Raw genomic sequence first — 20,377 nt, forward strand, 5'->3', positions numbered from 1 at the left:
TAAAAAATCAAAACATCTGGGACTTAGTATGGTCTTTTTCTAAGAACATAAGAACGGCCAAACTGGGTCAGACCAAAGGTCCATCTAGCCCAGGATCCTATCTTCCGACAGTGGCCAATGCCAAGTGCCCCAGAGGGAATAAATAAGTAATCAAGTAATCCAGTCCCTGTCGCCCATTTCCAGCTTCTGGCAAACAGAGGCTACGTACACCATCCCTACCCATCCTGGCTAATAGCCATTGATGGACCTATCCTCCATGAATTTATCTAGTTCTTTTTTGAACCCTGTTATAGTCTTGGCTTTCACAACATCCTCTGGCAAAGAGTTCCACAGGTTGACTGTGCATTGCGTTGTGTGAAGAAATACTTCCTTTTGTTTGTTTTAAACCTGCTGCCTATTAATTTCATTTGGTTGACCCCTAGTTCTTGTGTTATGAGCAGGAGTAAATAACATTTCCTTATTTACTTTCTCCACACCAGTCATGATTTTATAGACCTCTATCATATCCCCCTTAGTCGTCTCTCTTCCAAGCTGTGAAGTCCCAGTCTTTATTAATCTCTCCTCATTTGAAAGCTGTTCCATACCCCTAATCATTTTTGTTGCCCTTTTCTGAACCTTTTCCAATTCCAATATATCTTTTTTGAGATGGAGAGACCACATCTGCAGGCAGTATTCAAGATGTGGGCGTACCATGGATTTATATAGAGGCAATATGATATTTTCTGTCTTATTATCTATCCCTTTCTTAATGATTCCCAACATTCTGTTTGCTTTTTTGACTGCTTCTGCACATTGAGTGGATGATTTCAGAGAACTATCCACAATGACTCCAAGATCTCTTTCTTGAGTGGTAATAGCTACTTAGACCCCATCATTTTATATGTATAGTTGGAATTATGTTTTCCAATGTGCATTACTTTGTATGTATTTATCAACACTGAATTTCATCTGCCATTTTGTTGCCCAGTCACTCAGTTTTGAGAGATCTTTTTGTAGCTCTTCGCAGTCTGCCTGGGACTTAAGTATCTTGAGTAGTTTTGTATCATCTGCAAATTTTTCTACCTCACTGTTTGCCCCTTTTTCCAGATCATTTATGAATATGTTGAATAGGACTGGTCCCAGTACAGACCCCTGGGGGAACATCTTTTTTTTTTTTTTTTTTTATCCTCTCTCTCTCTCCTTTTATTGTTGGTAGAAACTTTCAATAGACCTTGTCCAGCTCCCATTTAAGTCAATGGGAAGATCCCTATTGACTTCAGTGGACATTGGATTGAGCTTTAAGACTGTAATTCTAAATCATGCAAATGAGCACTGACTGGTACTTGGTATAGTGTCTAAAAACAAATGCTGTGAATTCAAAGGTTGTCCACAAGCCATCATCTCTTAGCTTTGCCAAACGTCGGTATGAAACTAACAGTGATTTTTGACAGTTCTTCTTCGAGTGCTTGCTCATATCCATTCCATTAGGTGTGTGCGCGCCGCGTGCACGATCGTCGGAAGATTTTCTACCCTAGCAACACCGGCGGGTCGGCTGTGGAGCCCCCTAGAGTGGCGCCTTCATGGCGCTGAATATATACCCCAGCCGACCCGGCGCCCCCTCAGTTCCTTCTTACCGCCCCTGACGGTCGTTGGAACTGTGGAGCGCTGCTTAGCTGTTCTCCACTCTCCCTAGCTTAGTTAGATCATTCGCAGTTATAGTTATAGTTCTAGTTCTAGTGTTATAGTTAAATAGTTTTAAAGTTGTTTTAGTTGTTATTGTAGTTCAGGGGATTAAGGGGGTCGTCTCCCCCTTTCTCCCCCGGCCGCGGGGCCGGGCTCATGCCCAACGCTCCCGGCTTCAAGCAGTGCGCCTCCTGCGCTAAGCCTATGCCCACGAGCGACCCGCACGACTCCTGTCTGAAGTGCCTAGGAGAGTCCCATCAAACAGATAAGTGCAAGATCTGTAAGGCCTTCAGACCAAGGACCAAGAAGGAGCGGGACTTTCGGCTCCGGCAACTCCTGATGGAGGCGGCACTTAGTCCGGACGCTCCATCTACAAGCCAGGCCCCGGCACCTAGCGCCTCGGTGCGCAGTGCCCCGGCGGCACCGGCTACGACGACCACGCGAGTGGCGTCGGACAAGCCTCCCCGGCACCGGACCTCGTCGGCACCGCAAGCACAGCAAGTGCCTCGGCGCCGGTCATTATCCCCAGGGCATAAAAAAGCCCATAAGACGGGGACCTCCGTGCCGAAGACGCCGGCTCCCCCAGTGCCGGGGGTAGAGCCGCGTCCGCCGGTGGAGCACCGGAAACAGGTGCCTCCAGCACCGTCGACTCCGGCGCCGAGACCGTTGAGTCCGGTGCAGATAACGTCTCCACCGAGGCCGGCGGTGATACAGTGCCTCCCGTCGACTCCAGAGACCTTCGCGGCGGCGAGAGACTTAATAGCTCTCACGGAGCCGGCACCGCCCCAACCACCGGCACCGTCGGCACCGTTGACTCGCCCGGTCCAGTCGAGGGGGAAACCTGCCTTGATGCGCCCTCCATCCCAAGGGCTGGAACCTCGGCACCGATCCAGGTCCCGAAGCAGGTCCCCACGCCGCTCGCAGTCCCGGCGCCGAATATCACCTCGGCACCGGTCGTACTCGCGGCCAAGATCTTCTTCGCGGCACCGCTCTACGTCTCGGCACCGCTATGATCGTCGGCACCGATCAACGTCGAGACGTAGTTCTCGGCACCGCTATGGTCGACGCTCGACGTCGAGAGGCCGCTCCCGGCACCGGGCATACTCCAGGTCCTCGTCGAGGTCCAGATCCGACTCCCGGCACCGACGAGGTCATCGGCACCGGTCGCGGTCCCGGCACCGATCGCCGGCACCGCGTAGAGATAGATCATCTCCGGACCGGCACCGTGCGGCACCGCAGCCCACGGGGATCGTCTCGACGCTCGCGGCACCGCCGTGGCCATCGAGATCGGTGTCTCGCTCCTCGGAGGACCTCTCGAGATTGGCATACCCCCCTCAGGGGCAAGCCGAGGAACAGGACTTGGGCCATTGGCAGGACACGACAGAGGACCATTCTCATGGCCCATCTCACTGGTCGTTTTGGACCCCGTGGGCGTACCATCAGGCGCAAGGGGCTCCAATTGCTTCGACCTCTCACTCCGGTCACTCCGTCAGAAGAGCCCCGGAGTCCACCATTTCTCGGCCTCCGCCAGGGGGCATGGAGGCTTCTGTGTCCGCACCACCTGACGCCCTGGACCCAGGCGCAGGTGATGCTCCGGCCCAGGAACAGGGAGACCAGGACCAGCCCTTGGATCCTGTGCCACCGGAGGCATCTTCCTCTTCTTCTCCGGATGAGGCAGTGGCAGGCACATCGTGCACAGGTCCACCTCCAATAGATCTTCAGGCTCACCAGGATCTTCTGCGTAGGATGGCCCGTAATATGGACCTGCAGGCAGAGGAGATAGTGGAGGTGCACGACCTGATCGTGAATATCCTCGGAGCGGATGCCCCATCGAGGGTGGCGTTACCCCTGATCCGCACGATACAGGCCAATGCTTCTACGATATGGCAGACTCCTGCCTCTATCCCACCCACAGCGAGAGGGGTGGAAAGGAAATACTTTGTCCCGTCTAAAGACTACGGGTACTTGTATACCCACCCCCAGCCGTGTTCATTGGTGGTGGCATCAGTTAACGCAAGGGAGCGCCACGGTCAGCAGGCCGCAGCGCCCAAATCAAAGGAGGCTAAGCGCCTCGATTTATTCGGCCGTAAAGTTTACTCAGCCGGAGGGCTGCAACTTAGAGCGGCTAACCAGCAGGCGCTCTTGAGCCGCTATAGCTTTAACTCCTGGAACTCTATGGGGAAGTTCAAGGAGTTGGTTCCCCAAGAGTCCAGGGAGGAGTTTGGAGCCCTGATAGAGGAGGGTAAGAAGGTGGCTCGGACCTCCTTACAGGCCTCCTTAGACATAGCGGACTCTGCTGCGAGAACCCTGGCCTCAGGTATCGCTATGCGGAGGATCTCCTGGCTCCAGGTCTCGGGTCTGCCTCAGGAACTGCAGCAAACCCTGCAGGATCTACCCTTCGAAGGTCAAGGGTTGTTTTCAGAAAAGACGGACTCTCGCCTGCAGAGCCTCAAGGACTCCAGGACGATCATGCGTTCCTTGGCGATGCATGTTGTGGGCCCTCAGCGCAGGCCATTTAGACCGCAGCCTCAGCGCTTCTACCCCCCCCCCCGCCTCGTCAGAGACAGGACTCGGCCCGGAGGCGAGGGCAAGGTGGTAGAAGAAGGTGGACCGGCCCTCAACCTGGTCAGAACCAGGGGCCACCTAGACCACCTTCAGGCCCCAGGCAGAACTTTTGAAGGTGCGGTCGAGGACGGCGCCCCAGTCATCCCCCAGGATCCAGCCCCATCCTTTCGGGATCGCCTTTCCCATTTCCACCATGCCTGGTCCCTTATAACCTCGGACCGTTGGGTCCTTCGCACGGTGGACAGGGGATATGCTATCCAGTTTTCTTCAATTCCCCCCTTCCCCGTCCCTCTTCAGGGACCCTTCTCACGAGCAACTTCTTATACAGGAAGTTTCCACGCTCCTTGCTATGGGGGCCATAGAGGAGGTTCCAGTGGAGTTAAGGGGCAGGGGATTCTATTCCCGTTACTTCCTCATTCCCAAGTCCAAAGGAGGTCTGCGACCTATCTTGGACTTGCGCGGACTCAACAAATTCGTAGTAAAGTTGAAGTTCCGCATGGTCTCTTTGGGGGCCATTATCCCTTCCCTCGATCCTGGAGACTGGTTCGCCGCCCTCGACATGAAAGACGCATACTTTCACATTGCAATTTACCCTCTTCACAGACGCTTCCTGCGATTCGTGGTAAACATGGTGCACTACCAATTTGCAGTCCTTCCCTTCGGCCTATCCTCGGCCCCAAGGGTGTTCACGAAATGTATGGCTGTCGTGGCAGCGTACCTTCGTCGGCAAGGGATACAGGTGTTCCTGTACCTAGACGACTGGCTGGTACGCGGTCGCACCAAGGAGCAAGTTCAAGCTCACGTCCTCATAATAGTGCACACATTCAACAAGTTGGGTATCCTACTCAACAAGGACAAATCCACTCTAGAACCTACCCAGAGAATAGAATTCATCGGCGCAGTTCTAGACTCCAGACGTGCACAAGCCATCCTGCCAGACAACCGATTTGGCACCATCACGAGCCTCATTCAAGGACTCAAGGCCTTCCCAACTACCACGGTGAGGTCGTGCCTTACCCTGCTGGGTCACATGGCTTCCTGCACGTACGTAACCAGGCATGCCAGACTTCGGCTTCGCCCACTCCAGACCTGGGTGTCGTCAATATATCGATCAAATCGGGACAGCCTGAACATGGTGGTCACGGTCCCGAACTCGGTCCTGACCTCCCTCACATGGTGGCTAGACCACAAGGTGGTTTGCGAGGGGATGCCATTTCACGCCCCACAACCCTCTCTGCACCTGGTCACAGACGCTTAATCCCTGGGTTGGGGCGCCCATCTCAACGAACACCATACCCAGGGCCTGTGGACTGTACCCCAGATAGCCCTGCACATCAATGTTCGGGAACTGATGGCGGTGCGCCTGGCGTGCCAGGCATTTCTCAATCTCCTACGTGGCCGCTGTGTGTTAGTTCTCATCGACAACACCACGGCCATGTTTTACATCAACAAGCAAGGAGGAGCACGTTCGTCAATTCTATGCCAAGAGGCCATTCGCCTGTGGGACTTCTGCATCGCCCACTCAATCCATCTCACGGCATCGTTCCTCCCTGGAGTCCAGAACACTCTGGCGGACCGACTCAGCAGGTCCTTTCAAACACACGAGTGGTCTATCCGTCCGGACATCATACATTCCGTTTTCCAGAAGTGGGGGTTTCCCCAGATAGACCTGTTTGCATCTCGAGACAACAGGAAGTGCCACGTGTTCTGCTCCCTGCAAGGTCGAGCTCCGGGCTCCCTCTCGGATGCGTTTCTCCTTCCCTGGAAAGACCACCTGTTTTATGCCTTTCCTCCGTTTCCTCTGGTCCACAAGGTACTGCTCAAATTGCGCAGAGACCAGGCACAGGTGATTCTGATCGCCCCAGCGTGGCCGAGACAACATTGGTACACCACGCTGTTGGAGCTCTCGGTTCAGACTCCGATCCCGCTTCCATTATGCCCGGATCTCATCTCTCAGGACCACGGCCGCCTGCGTCACCCCGACCTGCAATCACTCCACCTCACAGCGTGGCTGCTCCATGGTTCACCCAGGCAGAGCAGCAATGCTCGCACTCTGTCCAACAGATTCTGCTGAGCAGTAGGAAGCCCTCAACACGGACCACGTACCTGGCCAAGTGGAAGCGGTTCTCCTGTTGGTGCGAACAACGAGCCATGTCCCCGTTGCAGGCACCCATTCCTCTCATTTTGGAATATCTCCTCTCCCTAAAACAGCAGGGGTTGGCGATATCTTCAATTAGAGTTCACCTGGCCGCTATATCGGCCTTTCACCCAGGGGAACTCGCGTCCTCGGTATTCTCTAACCCGATGGTCGTTAGATTCCTCAAGGGCTTAGACCGGATGTACCCACAACAACGTCAGCCCGTTCAGACGTGGGACCTCAACCTGGTTCTCTCCAAGCTCACAGGTCCTCCATTCGAGCCACTGGCCACCTGTTCACTTTTGTACCTATCCTGGAAGACAGCCTTCCTTGTAGCCATCACCTCAGCAAGGCGCGTTTCTGAACTCAGGGCGCTTACATCCGAGCCCCCTTATACAGTTTTCCATAAGGATAAAGTGCAGCTTCGTCCACATCCTGCCTTTCTCCCTAAGGTGGTTTCTCCTTTTCATATCAACCAGGACATCTTTCTCCCGGTCTTTCATCCCAAACCACATGCCACTCGCCAGGATCAACGTTTGCATTCCCTGGACGTACGAAGGGCCCTGGCCTTCTATATTGACCGCACAAAGCACTTTAGAAAGACGACACAACTCTTCGTTGCAGTGGCCGACCGAATGAAAGGCTCACCGGTCTCCTCACAACGCCTATCCTCCTGGATTACGTCTTGCATCCGGACTTGCTATGACCTGGCAGGTGTCTCAGCACCGCACCTCACCGCTCACTCCACGAGGGCCCAGGCTTCCTCGACGGCTTTCCTGGCACAAGTTCCGATCCAGGACATTTGTAGAGCAGCGGTTTGGTCATCAGTCCACACATTTACAGCTCACTATGCACTAGTGCAGCAGTCCAGAGACGATGCTGCTTTCGGATCAGCGGTTTTGCACACAGCAATGTCTCACTCCGACCCCACCACCTAAGTTGGGCTTGGGAGTCACCTAATGGAATGGATATGAGCAAGCACTCGAAGAAGAAAAGACGGTTACTCACCGTTGTAACTGTTGTTCTTCGAGATGTGTTGCTCATATCCATTCCAAACCCGCCCCCCGTCCCCACTGTCGGAGTAGCCGGCAAGAAGGAACTGAGGGGGCGCCGGGTCGGCTGGGGTATATATTCAGCGCCATGAAGGCGCCACTCTAGGGGGCTCCACAGCCGACCCGCCGGTGTTGCTAGGGTAGAAAATCTTCCGACGATCGTGCACGCGGCGCGCACACACCTAATGGAATGGATATGAGCAACACATCTCGAAGAACAACAGTTACAACGGTGAGTAACCGTCTTTTTCACTGTTCCCTACAGGAGTTTGAACAGCAAATTTAACCTTACAAAATGTAGTCAAAGATCCAAAGGTGATTCTTTGTATCTTTACAAGTGGCCAATACCTCATTTATTGGCCTTTCCAGAAATATTGTCATGTCTAATGCCTAATGTCATGCCTGTTTATTAACTCAGTACGGACTTGGAATACCACTACCTAAATCGCCAGTACCAGTTCTTGTAGTGCCTAGGTATTAGATTCTCTATTCAAATACTGACCTGGACTGACCTTGCTTGGTTTGAGCTCAGATTTGATCACAGCACAATGTGGGTAAAAAGCATCTTATTCCAAACCACATGTGTAGTGGGGAGAGGGATAGCTCAGTGGTTTGAGCATTGGCTTGCTAAACCCAGCATTGGGAGTTTAATCCTTGAGGGACCATGTAGGCATCTGGGGCAAAATCAGTACTTGGTCCTGCTAGTGAAAGCAGGGGGCTGGACTTAATGATCTTTTGGGGTCCCTTCCAGTTCTATGAGATAGATATCTCTCTCTCTCTCTCTCTCATATAATTTTTTTTTTTTTTAATTAAACTTGATGGTCATGGGGCCAGATTCACCGGCACCCTCCAGCTGCTTTGCATTGTACCAAGTTAATCTGGGCCATGTTTCCTAACTATTGTGGGAATACTGCATTCTGTAAATGTTGTTGACTGAATTTTAAGTAATAAATGTAAAAAGGGCCTTCCCTTGTAGGAAACTCGAGACTCCTGATTCTGTAGGATTTTGAGATTTGTTTTACCTCACTCTGCAAAATATTAAAATTTACAACATGCTGCACTTCAAATAGTTGCTTTTTAATTCCTGCAGTGGTATTCTCATTTACTGAAGATATTTATCAAAGATGAAGAATAATGATGTTTCTTTGGAGTGTGGTCCTAATGTTTGGTCAGTGCAACAGGAATGCAGAACAAGATATGTGTGTGTGCTGTATTACTTAGTCACCTTTCTAAAAAATACTAGTTTTTGTTTTGTTTTTTTAATGGTCAGTGTCTCCTCCATCTGCTGTTATAAAAACAGTTTCACTTACTAATGTGCTGCCTGAAATATCCTTTGTTCTGAGAAGCAAGTCTGCTTCTGTTGTAATCTGGGCTAAGAATTCAGCTGCAGGTCAGTGTTTGGTGCAGTAGAGTTCACTGGCCACATTTTGCTTCTGGCATTCCTAGCTTTGGCCCCTTTACACAGATCAATGCCAGGCTAACCCCATTTATTACTACTACTGAGTTAAAGCTTTGCTTCTCCTATTTAATTTAGCTCAAAACAGGAATAATACAACCAAGCATCAGAGTGGCAAACAAGCCAGAAGGAAAGGAAAATGGGTCCTCAAGTTCTTAAGCTAAAGATACTAAGTGGCACCAGATTTTGGATGGAAGGAAGTGGCTTTCAGTAAATCATTAGACCCTTTATCATGCGTATCAATGAAAAACATGACCCATTGATTCCAGTTTGTACATATACGCTATAGCTAATTTGGGGTTCTGCTCAATACTTTTAAATAAAACTCTGCTTTTCCATGTAACTCATACTGCTCTAAGCATTCCATACTTGCTGTGTTCTCTCTTGGGTTTCATGGTCCCAGTGCATAACTCCCCTTGTTTAAAGCTTTTTGGCTCCAAAGGTGTAGTGGCTGTGGATGATGACATGTGACCTCCCCATGCCTGTTGGTTGCATTCCATCAGCTACCATTACCTCAGCCTTCTAGAAATTCCCAGGCAGCTTGTTCTTGCTTGTGGTCAAGTGAAGAGCTCTTTACAGGAACTTGATATTCTCAACGAAGCTGCTAGGTGTTGAACACTTTTGAAAACTTGCCCAGAGGTTTTGTCAGAGCCAGCAAGCAGCAGCTCAGGCTGTATGGTGACTGTTAACCCCGTTAGCTGCAATAGTGTTTTTATTACTTATGGCACACCTCCATATAAAAATATCTTTGGTTCCTGAATTACTAGAGGGATCAAAAGAACAGGGCCTCTTGTCATATCTGGATGACAAGACCTCTTGGCCTGGTTTCCATCTAGCTAGTTCCAGTTAGGTTTGGATTTATACATTCTTTTAGCCACATCTGATGTCATAGTTCCTTCAAATATTATATGAAATGAGGAATATGCATACCCTCCCAGATAATCCTTGTGATAAAAATTGTTTACTTTGCATGGCAGTGCCAATGAAAGTAGTATGAGATTTAGTGCTTCCCACTGGTTTAATTGTTTTATTTATTTATATTTATATAATATTCAAATTCAACAAAAGTCAATGTACATGCTCAAAATGTGTCTAGAACCAACATTAGGGTGTTTTTTATAGTTGCTGATCAGTGAGACAAGGCTTCAGTATAACTTTTGTTTAGCTTTTATAATGTCGTAAGACCATTCTATCACATAAAGAGAACTTTGCCTATGTCTGCTGTATCAGTTTAGACTAGTTGTCCATCGAGTCCATAATTTGTGCCTGAAAATGGCCAGTACCAGATGCTTCAGGGTTTCTTGTGCATGCTCCTCTGAAGTGGGCAGTAACTGGTTCAGAGAGAGAATTTATTCCCAACCCCTACCAGTTAGTGATTGGCTTCTGCTAGCTGCTGGTTTCTGCTCTGTAGTGTGAGGATCCTAGGAAGTTTAAATTAGGCATATTAATTAAAATCTTTGTGTTTTTACATTTGGTATTAGCCTGCCTGTTGCTGTGGATTTTCTTTAAATTAAGATTTCCTAAAAATTGTCTAATCCTCATGTGATTCTTCCTTCGCTCTTGCCCTCTAATATTGTGCCAATGAGTTGTCTTTTGTGTGTTTTTAAGTCTCTTTATTTCTTGCCTTGCCAGGTACCAGAGGAGTTAAATAGGAATGCCCCATTTACTTTCTTTATGCCATTCACTATCTTATATGTGATGCCCCACATATAATGTCCCATCTACTGGTTTCTTCTCCAGGCTTGACCATTTTAAATCTTCACTAAGTAATCAAACGTAGAATCTCTATCATCTGTTTTCACAAGGCATCTAAAACCAAAGAAGCATGAACCAGATCTAGAAGTGCTTGGATTGCATATCTCACCTGCAAATCTCTATGGAATAAGAATGTTGTCTGCACTTCTCAAGAAAATGTGTACGTTGTATCATGCTATGGTATCAACAAAAAGCCTTTCTCAAATAAAATCCCAGAGTGGGAAGAGCTTCCTGTGACATTTTCAGTAGGATGCCTCATTATTAGGTAGCAAAGTTAGTTTCAGACAGATAATTCTGCCTTAAACTAGTTAGCTGGTCACAGCTTCATGGGATCAGCAGTAGCCGCCTGGTGGTGGCGGCAGCAGTGGTCCCCTTATATAGTGCATGGTTATATGGATCTGTGGTTAATCCACCCTTGTGGGCAAAAATGCTAAAATTAGCTTATGTGACACAGATACCCATTTGGCAGCTCCTATAGCCACTCAAAGAAATCCGAAAACAGTAATCAGCAAAACTCTATTTCTTAGCTTGTATCTCAACATATCTTTTACACATAATGGATTCAAATGAACCAAATATAAAATATTCTTTGTTCATATGCCAGATGGTCTCCTTCTTGCCAAGCACAGAATTATTCTGTTCTGTAAGCCAATAACCATGTTCTACCTTATTTCCTCCTCCCCTGCCGTCTTATTCCCCAAACGATCCCTAATAGTCATATGTGTGGTACATTTAGGGATGAAGGCAGGAATACTGTCCCATGGTTAGAACAAAACTTTTTTCAAACTATCAAAGCATAAAGATGCAGTTTGAATTTAGAACACACTTACTAGTTACAAAACTGTACAATCAAACCAGAACTTCAAATAAATGGAGAAAAAAAACCCACAAAAAGTGTTGTCAAAGTGGTGATTTTGCTGTATCTTGATCACTTTACTTATGTTTTATCCCCTTTCCAGCTCTTTTTATCCATTTAGTTTATTTTCCTTTGGAACAGAGATCGTGCCTTCTTTATATTTATACATTATCTATCACCTGGTTGGTGGTGCCAGAAACAATAATAAAACCCTCTCATCAGAGAACACTTTCTGGCCATGGACAGTAGTTTTGTATTAACGCCAGTATGAGTAGTTTATAATGCAAGCTTGCTCTTCAACACTGCTGTTCCTTAATTCTACACCAGATTCTGAATTGGAATTGCTTACTCATGGTACTGGTTTTATCTTTTCACCTCAAATTATGTATATTATAAATACCTTCTTACTGTACTTCTGATCAATTCTTTTTTCCTGTCTATTGTTCTGTAATTGGATTATTATTGCTAGAAATGTCTTTCTGTATGACTTTTTTTTTTTATTCCCATGAGTATTAAAGGGACACAGTCCACTTAAAATTGCATGTCAGTCTGAAAAGATTTTTGCCAACAATCGTTACAAGAAACATTAAAAGATTTTTTTTTTTTTTTCAGTGTGGTCAATTTTTGCATTTGACAGCACTTTCTATATAGTAAGTTTCACTGTTTCTCCTGTACAGCTAATCCCTTTCTTAATTGTTTGGACTTCAAGTTGATAATGTCTCATTTGCTGCTGCCAAAAATGCATATTCTATAAATGAGTTAGAATGATCTCTTTCTGCTGCTGGGCAAATTAATAAAACATATTTAAGTACAGAGGGAAGCAGGAGCCTGGCTGATTGTAAGGGAGATGCTATGTTTTTCATCCGCACTGTTTCAGGCCTCTCTGATTCAAAAGAGCCATTGGATTGTGCAGGCCAGGCCTATGCCACACCAGAACATCCCCATTCAGCAGTTTTCCCAGGGTGAAATTGTATCTCGTGCTTTCTCAGCAGAGATGGTAACTGGCAGTGTTCCTTCTACTTCTGAGGCTGAAAGTGCTAGGGGGAGAACAAACATCTAATGTGCCTCTGGCAGTTTTATAATGGGTGTTAGCCTCGCTTTGTAAAGAGATAGACAGTCTTCTGGAACACTCCCAAGGGGAGGTACTCCAGAAACTATAGTAGAAATTTTCTCATGCAAAGTTGATTTGTATATATTTTTGTTATGCTTTTTAAAAACAAAACAAAAAAAAAACAAAAAACTCTACTGGGTTTTTTATTAAAAAAAAATGTCCTGTTCAAATGGACAGTTAACTGATTCTTTAGAAGAAGTTTGCAGTGTTGAAGCTGTGTTGGTTCCAGGATATGAGAGACAAGGTAGGTGAGGTAATATATTCTATTGGACCAGCTTCCTTTTGTTCCTGAAAGAGACAAGCTTTGGAGCTGCACAGAGCTCTTCCTGAGTGAAAGCTTTTTCTTTCTTTTACCAACAGAAGTTGGTCCAGTAAAAGATTCTGCCTCGACTTCTTCTGAGGAGACAAAGTAGACTTCTCTATAGCAGAGCTGGATTTTTAAAATAGGCATGCCTCACTCTTCAGACATGACTTTTATAAGTGGTATTAATCTTCCTTCACATACCAGCAAAGAAAGAGAATTTTAATTTGGAGAGAGGAAAAATTAGTAGCTCTTGTTGTTTTGGGTATTTGTTAATCCTCTTGGTGAGACGTATCAGGCTAAGACCATGGGCTCAGTACAAGAATAGCCTGACCAGTATTTATTCAAATTTTGACGCCATGTTTAGGAAGTTAATGATCTTTCTAGAAATTCAAGATGCACAAACACAGCTCAGAAAGACCTTCATTCTTCCCCTTTAACATTCTCTTTCATTGATTTATTCACCTGCTTGTGAAGACACTACAAAAATTGAATAGGAACTTCCTGCTAGGGCAGAAATCTCCACTTGGAATTGATAAATCAGGGCAATCTAAATCCTTGATTTTTAAGGATTCTTTTAAAAAAAATTCTTTAAGAGGAAGGGTTTTATTTTCTTCCAAGTACAGAGCGAAAAGGGAATTCTTAAGAGGAACTTGAAAGAAGCTTTAATATTGTTAGATCTTTGTCCACTGTCTTGTTAGAGTAGTATTGTCATGCTGCAGTGACAACCTAATGCTAGCATCCAAAAAAACAAGGACTAAATTCAGCCCTGATGTTTCTAAGTGCAGCATCTATGAAAGTAATTCCAAGTTGCACCTGCTACACCAAGGGTTCAGTGGTCCAAGATATTCAGATCAGCACTGCTACTCATTGGCATCAGTGATAGGTACTTGGAAGGGAAAATTGACCTTAGTAGGCATGCCGTACTTTCAGTCCTATTGTCAGCAGAAAAACTTCTGAAAGCACATTGCACACAACTTCTTGTATATCTTCTTTCATATAAAACTCAGGTAATTTCTCTCACTTACAGGAAAGATGTTTCTAATGACAGGAGCTTAGAGGCAAAGTGTCTTGTACCTATGGTGGCCATAGGCTGCTATTGAGTCGGTCTTTGATACTGAAAGTGATACTCTCTGTAGGCTCTAACTTTTTTAAAGCGCTTAATGTTAACTGTTTCATACAGTGGTATCCCTATTTAGAATGTTGGCAAATGTTGACTCTCTTGCTGTATCTGGCAGAATCTTATCTTCGTTTACCTTTCTAGTGGTGGTAGCTTAATTAAAATCACTGGGACTATACGCTCCTTGAAACCTATTGCATGAGGCAGTTTGTACAGGATCAAACTGATGAAGCAAATCAGTCATCCTCCCAGTCTCTCCAAAAGCACAGTTTTACATCAGAACAGTAGAAGCCAGTTAAAAGTGGAGATAAGCATCTTAATGGAATAAATGGTTTGAAAGTACAGGTGTCCTTCCCCCCCACCCCCACACTTAAACATCCTTGGAATAGTCACAGCAGATTTGTTGGCCTTTACTCTGACACCTTATGCCTGGTACATCTAAATTTCGCTTTCTCTAGAATGGCTACAAAATTCTGTTGACCATACAGCCTTTGATCATGCAAAATCTGACTTGTGTGTGCAGTCTAGTGCAAATTCCAAACACAGCTTTGTTTGTAAATGAGACTTCTTCAGAGGGTCAGAGTCAGCTGTCTTGAATGAGGACCAAGTCCATGGAAATTTTTAATTTGAAAGTCTTCAAACTTCTTTCAGTTAAGAAAACAAATATGGCAGATGGAAACAAACTTCGGGCTGGATTCTGAAATGATATCTGGCTTCTTTGTGGTGCAAAGGGCTGGAATCTGTCCACAAATAGCCAGCAGGGAATTTCCCTGGAATACGAGTCTGCCGTGAAAGAAATGGACAGGGAGGAATATGGCAGAGCAGAGCTTTGTTACATAGGATCCATTATATCATTGGCATAAACTAGAAGAGCTGCTCAAAGCCTCACTGAGCCCAGGGCTGGTGGAGATCAGCCGTTAGGGTGGGGAAGCCTTAACACTCTGTCAGTCCGTCCATTCCTGTCCTTGTCCCTCTAGTGGCAAGTGGAGCTCTGCTACAAGAGACAACATGGTCTGCTTGGTTAACAATATTAAAACAAAGTCACCTTTGTTTGTGTTTAACAGCAAGACAGTGCAACTGTAGGTCTCAAATTTATGAAACTGCAGGACAAATGATACTTTCAAGGAGGTCAGAGGGACCTGAAAATAAAGGTTTACAAAGAATATGTGGAACGTGTGTAATGTTACTTAGATTATAGTTATGTTTGGGCATACTCAAAATGTCATGTGAATCTATTCCTGCTGTGGTTCTGCTAGAATTTTATCTCTAGATGTCTGTCCCCCAATGAATTACCTCAGCCTGTTTGTATCAGAATTTAACAGTGAGATGCATAATATTTTTGTTTCTGACTTGAGTAAAAAAATTCCAGTTTCCTGCTTAAAGGAGTTTACAGTCAACTGGTAAATGACGCTTCCGTCTGGATATTACCCGAGATAGAGCGGAATCCGTGTCTTTCAGTTGGTTTAGCTTGGTGCATTTGGCAATCTTTGTGTATAGTTTTCCCCTGTTTTATGGATGATAATTGCATTTCCTCTGTCATGTACCGGCATGTTGACATCACACCCATGTACTTCCCTGATGGTTAGCTGACTTCACTCTTCCCCAATTCCTGCAAAAGGGCTGCTGCTGCTTCTGAATCTGGGCCAGGAAAATCTCTCTTTCTCAAAACCTCTGAATGGAGTTGGGGAGCAGCAAGAATTGGAGGAGAACGAGGGAGCCAAGGACTGCCTTCTGTATACTCCTCAAACCCCTGCCCGGGGAAAAGACTTTTCATTGCCAAGAACTTCTGTAAGTCCCAGGGGAGGAGGTTAGAAATTGCACGGTTTCACATCCTAGGCTGTTGTTGAATAGGCAGGCAGGATTGGGCACAGAGGAGCAGGAAGAAGGGCAGGTCTAAGCATGTTTAGTGGCGCTCTTGGACCACCCGGTGTCCTTTGTTGAGAAGAACCCTGTAAATTTCAGCAAGGAAGCAGAGAAACTCTTAACTGTTTAAAATATTTTTAATTTCAGGGTTCTCAATCACAGCAATTAAAGGCATTCTGTAAACTGCAATTTTTTTAAACTTGGCTAAATGATGAAAAATTGATCTGCCTGTAGTTCTAGGCTTCCGTAGTGCTTTTGATCCCAATATCAGTTAAAAAGTGTTCCTGGATTTAGGATCCAATGTCATCATTTGAAATGTGCCTGGAGTCAAATCCCTTCAAACACTCTGCTGCTGATCAGTAATTCACAGGTATCTGAAATAGGCATGTTGAACAAAATTTCAATGAATCAAAATAATTGAAATATGCATTGGCTTTTAAAATTGGATCATGATTGAAAAAACTGTAAGGAACAAGAATAAAGTGAAAGATGAGAGGGTAAAAAAATATGGGAGCTGCTGTCTATGGGGGGGGCCATAGCTGTCCTTAACAGTGCCCCCTGTAATGAATGGACTCCGTTTTTATAAACCAAATTGTTGTCTGCTTCAAGAACAATGTCCAAATATCCCCAGTCTTGAAACAGTAACTGTTCCATCCATTGTGTCCGAATGGCCACATGAGACTACAGAAGTGGGGGCAGGTCCTCAGTGTTCTCAGATCTTTTCTACCACCTGCTTGTTTTTTCCCCTCTTGTGTTTTATTTTTAAAGGTAATTGTCTAAACTGCTTACAAATACATGGGAATTGTAATTGTGCACAAACACAATACAAATGCCAAATTAAACGGCTTGTTTGATCAATAATTTCCTTTTTATTAACAATTTCTGGCTATGAACGTTTTTTCCCGTCAACCCCTTTGCCTTTCATTGTTCAGTTCCTCATTCATACTAACCCAGTACCAGTAATGTATTTATTGGGGAACTGTTATAAGGGGCTGGTCATTCGGTCATCAAATCTACATCTTCATTTCTCCCATGGCATGCACTGATTACCCTTTTAATTCTGAACAGTTTAACAGTTATTAAAATAGTCTTGTGCTCTGTCCGCTGGACGGTGTTGCTTCATGTTATGCTTGAGGATTGTACCTCTTAAGATTATAAACGGTTTATTGTGGCATGTAGCACAATGGGAACCCATCCGGATTTAAGTTCTCTAGGCACCACCATACTGCAAGTCATATTGTCCTCTTTCAGAGTGGCCCTAAAACTGTAGCTAACTAGACATGTCCAGTGAGATGTGCCAAATAGTAAGTGGAGAAAATTTTAACCTTGTTCTATTTAACAACTAAATTTTGAGATATGGGCATTCTTCCTTCAGGAACAACAGATTCAGGTGGCTTGAAAGGAAGAATGCTCTAGAGTTAAACAGGATCGCAAAGTTTTGTAGGAAAACCTCTTTATTTCATGGAATTTTAAGGTAAAAACTGTTTGTGAATGATAGCCTAGTTGGTTATAGCTTACACCTGGAAACCACTTTCATTCCTCTTGTGACTTAACTAAAAAACTGTGGTAATTCCACATTCTAATCTGCCATCCTTGCAATGGTCTGTTATGCTGTACTTTTTCTTTTTTTACCAATTTGTACACCTTGCACTATCACAGTTATGCTGAATGAGGTCACAGTCTAACTACATTATTAACCCTGCAAATCTGTTCATTTTCTCCTGAGAACCCCGAGGCAGGATATACAGTATATGTCCAATTGAAAAACTATTTCAGACTCCATGGAGCTGCAGTGTGCTAAATTGTAACAGGAATGTGTGTTGGACAAAAAAAATACTAGAAAGGGAGGTAATATAATGCATTGCATACACCTCACCGAATTTGTTTTTGGTTTTAATCACCTTTTCTAGTTAATTTTTAAAGCTCTTACTTAATGTGCTTTTCTTCACTCCTGTCATGGCTATTAATTATCACATTTATTTCCAGTTTGTGTCATTTTTGCATTTTCCTTCCCTGTCACTTCTCCGGCTACTTTCCTGTAGCCCTTTTTATTTTGAATACTTTTAACCCAATCGCATTATGCAGATCAGTAGCATCTTAGGGTGGTGGTTGTGCCACACCACATTTATAGTAGATGCCAGGGTTTTGTGTAGCGTGTATATCTAGTATCTTGTCTGGACTCGTCTTCGTTCTGCCTCAAGCAGGTCCTCAAGAAATTCTAGTTCTTAAGATTGATATTCTGCAAACGTTAAGGTGTATTTTATGAGCAAAAATTAGCCAGACTTTTTACTCCATTCCCTTCCTTCTTGTCTATATTTGACCCAAGTTCACTTTTGTGTATGAAAGTTGTTTAAATATATGGTTTATAGATGCCTTGTGTTTGAATTTATTGGCAACAGTGGCCACTGCATTATTTCAGTTAGACAAGTATCTACCTCATACTGCCTTAATAGTTTGTCTTTAAGAGCAATGTAAAAATTTATAATTTTTTTAAACACAAAAGAACCTCATTAATCTGAATACCCCATAATTCTTGCACTCAGCTGTTTTTTCTCCCTGCTTCTCAGACTTGATATCATAGTGCTGTTCTAAGAATCCATTACCTCTTACAACTAAATGACTTGCCGAACGAACAAAGCATGTTTTTTGATTTCTCACTATTTTGCTTATTTTTTTAAATGAAAAATTCAATAATTACCAGTTCTCAGCATGTATTAATAGGATTCCACTGAATATGTATCCTGCCTGTAGGTAAGAAGTGAAATTGTCTCAAAACAAATCTAGACCGAGTTTGTTTGAATTCCAGAGGTTTGAAAATAGCCTGCCTTACTGGCTTCTGCAAAGCACTTCACCCTGCCCCACCCTATTGCATGCAGAGAATGCACTACACTTATTCCTCCTCTGTGACTAAAAGTTTGTTTCATCAGCATCTGTTTCTGTTCTACTTTCGGAGCTTGCTTTGGATTGGGAAGCTGCTCAGAACAGCAGTCTGTTTGGGGCACATAGGGGCACTTGTCACTATAGTATAATTTTTAATGGAAAATGTCTTTCTCAAAGGCTGTCGGTGCCCATTGTTTTACAGTACATGAACAGTTGACTAGTCCAGGTGTTTCCTCTTTTTCTTTTCGTGATATGTGGATTGGAAATTCAAGAGAAGCCTTTGCAGAATGGAAGAGCTGAGGGTTTGTATTTATCTGTCCTAACTGCATAACAATGAGTGGGATTTGGAAAGAAACCCAAATCCTGTGTGCTTTTTAATTTTAAAATGTGTGTATTGTTTTTATCCTTTCTGACTCCTTTAAAACTATTAGTATAGCTCTTAAATAAGTGAGTATTCCTATTTTATATGGAATAGTTTTATAATGAATAGTATTCAGAAACAACTTTTTTATTCAACACTAATAGTTTCATGTCTCTCTTTTTGAGGGTTTTATAATTATACTTTATTCCACTTTATTCAGCATAACTATATTTAAGTTTAAAAGTTGAACTAATATTTTTAAAGAAAAAACTAATACCAGTCTCTGACGTAATAAAATTAAAGTTGCAGGCTGAAGATGAGATTAGTGATAGGTGTCTCTTCACTGTTCAGTGGGCATCTGTGTCTTTGGGGCAGCCGGGCAGCCTTAAGGAAATTCCTGACTCGTGTCTTTCTCTTTACAGGACAGTCGGCCAAATATGTCAAGACCTCTGATCACTAGATCCCCTGCATCTCCGTTGAACAATCAAGGCATCCCCACTCCAGCACAGCTCACAAAATCCAACGCACCAGTTCATATTGATGTGGGTGGGCACATGTACACCAGCAGCTTGGCCACGCTTACTAAATACCCTGACTCCAGGTAATTGTAAAGATTGCATTGCATGTATTTCATTGATTCAGTTTTGTGCTTAGACATTATGGGACTCTATTCTCAAAATGTTACATTTGTCCTTTGCTTTAAAATGAGCTTAGTGTTTCTGAGTAGGTAGGAGGTGGCAGGTTGATCTTTCTTCCTCTCCTACTGTACACCTCAGACTAAAGACACATCTTGACAAATCCCTTTGTTTATGACCTATAATAAAGTTGGCACCAAGGCAGATGTTCTTAACCCTTGCATAAAGTTCATGAATATGCACTAATTTTCTCTGACTTCATATATGAAAAATCTAATGACATGGTTACAAATTTACATACAATTGAAAACAAAATTTTGAGCAACATTTACTTTCCCACACTGTCAACATGTAATCCCAGACAACACTGTTTTAAAATACAGTTAAGATTGTAACCTATGTCTAATAGCACTAACTTAAAACCTTATTAGATCATTTGTATTTTTAAAACAATTGCAATTATCTGTGGAATCCTAAATCTGCTCTTATATCCCCAATTATACTCTAATGAGTTGGGGATCCCTGTAGATCATGAGTATTAATTAGTGCTAGGAAATTTTCACATCCACAGACAAATTATGTGATGTCAATGGAGTAAAGGTCCATCACAGAGCTGGGGTGGG

General features: G+C 44.4%; 1 protein-coding gene across 5 annotated transcripts in view; it reads left to right on the plus strand.

Moving 5' to 3' along the window:
* The window catches only part of KCTD1 (potassium channel tetramerization domain containing 1), a 142,096-nt gene that overhangs the window by 71,559 nt on the left and 50,160 nt on the right, over nt 1-20,377 (plus strand). For 4 of the 5 annotated variants that reach the window (XM_054018451.1, XM_054018452.1, XM_054018453.1 and 1 more), the window contains exon 2: nt 19,542-19,720. In XM_054018451.1, the coding sequence (XP_053874426.1) occupies nt 19,542-19,720 (179 nt within the window). Of the gene's footprint in view, nt 1-18,960; nt 19,061-19,541; nt 19,721-20,377 lie in introns of all 5 variants that reach the window. The other variant, XM_054018450.1, reaches the window with a different exon arrangement.

The sequence above is a fragment of the Malaclemys terrapin genome, chromosome 2, assembly GCF_027887155.1.
Source record: "Malaclemys terrapin pileata isolate rMalTer1 chromosome 2, rMalTer1.hap1, whole genome shotgun sequence".
NCBI lineage: Eukaryota > Metazoa > Chordata > Testudines > Emydidae > Malaclemys > Malaclemys terrapin.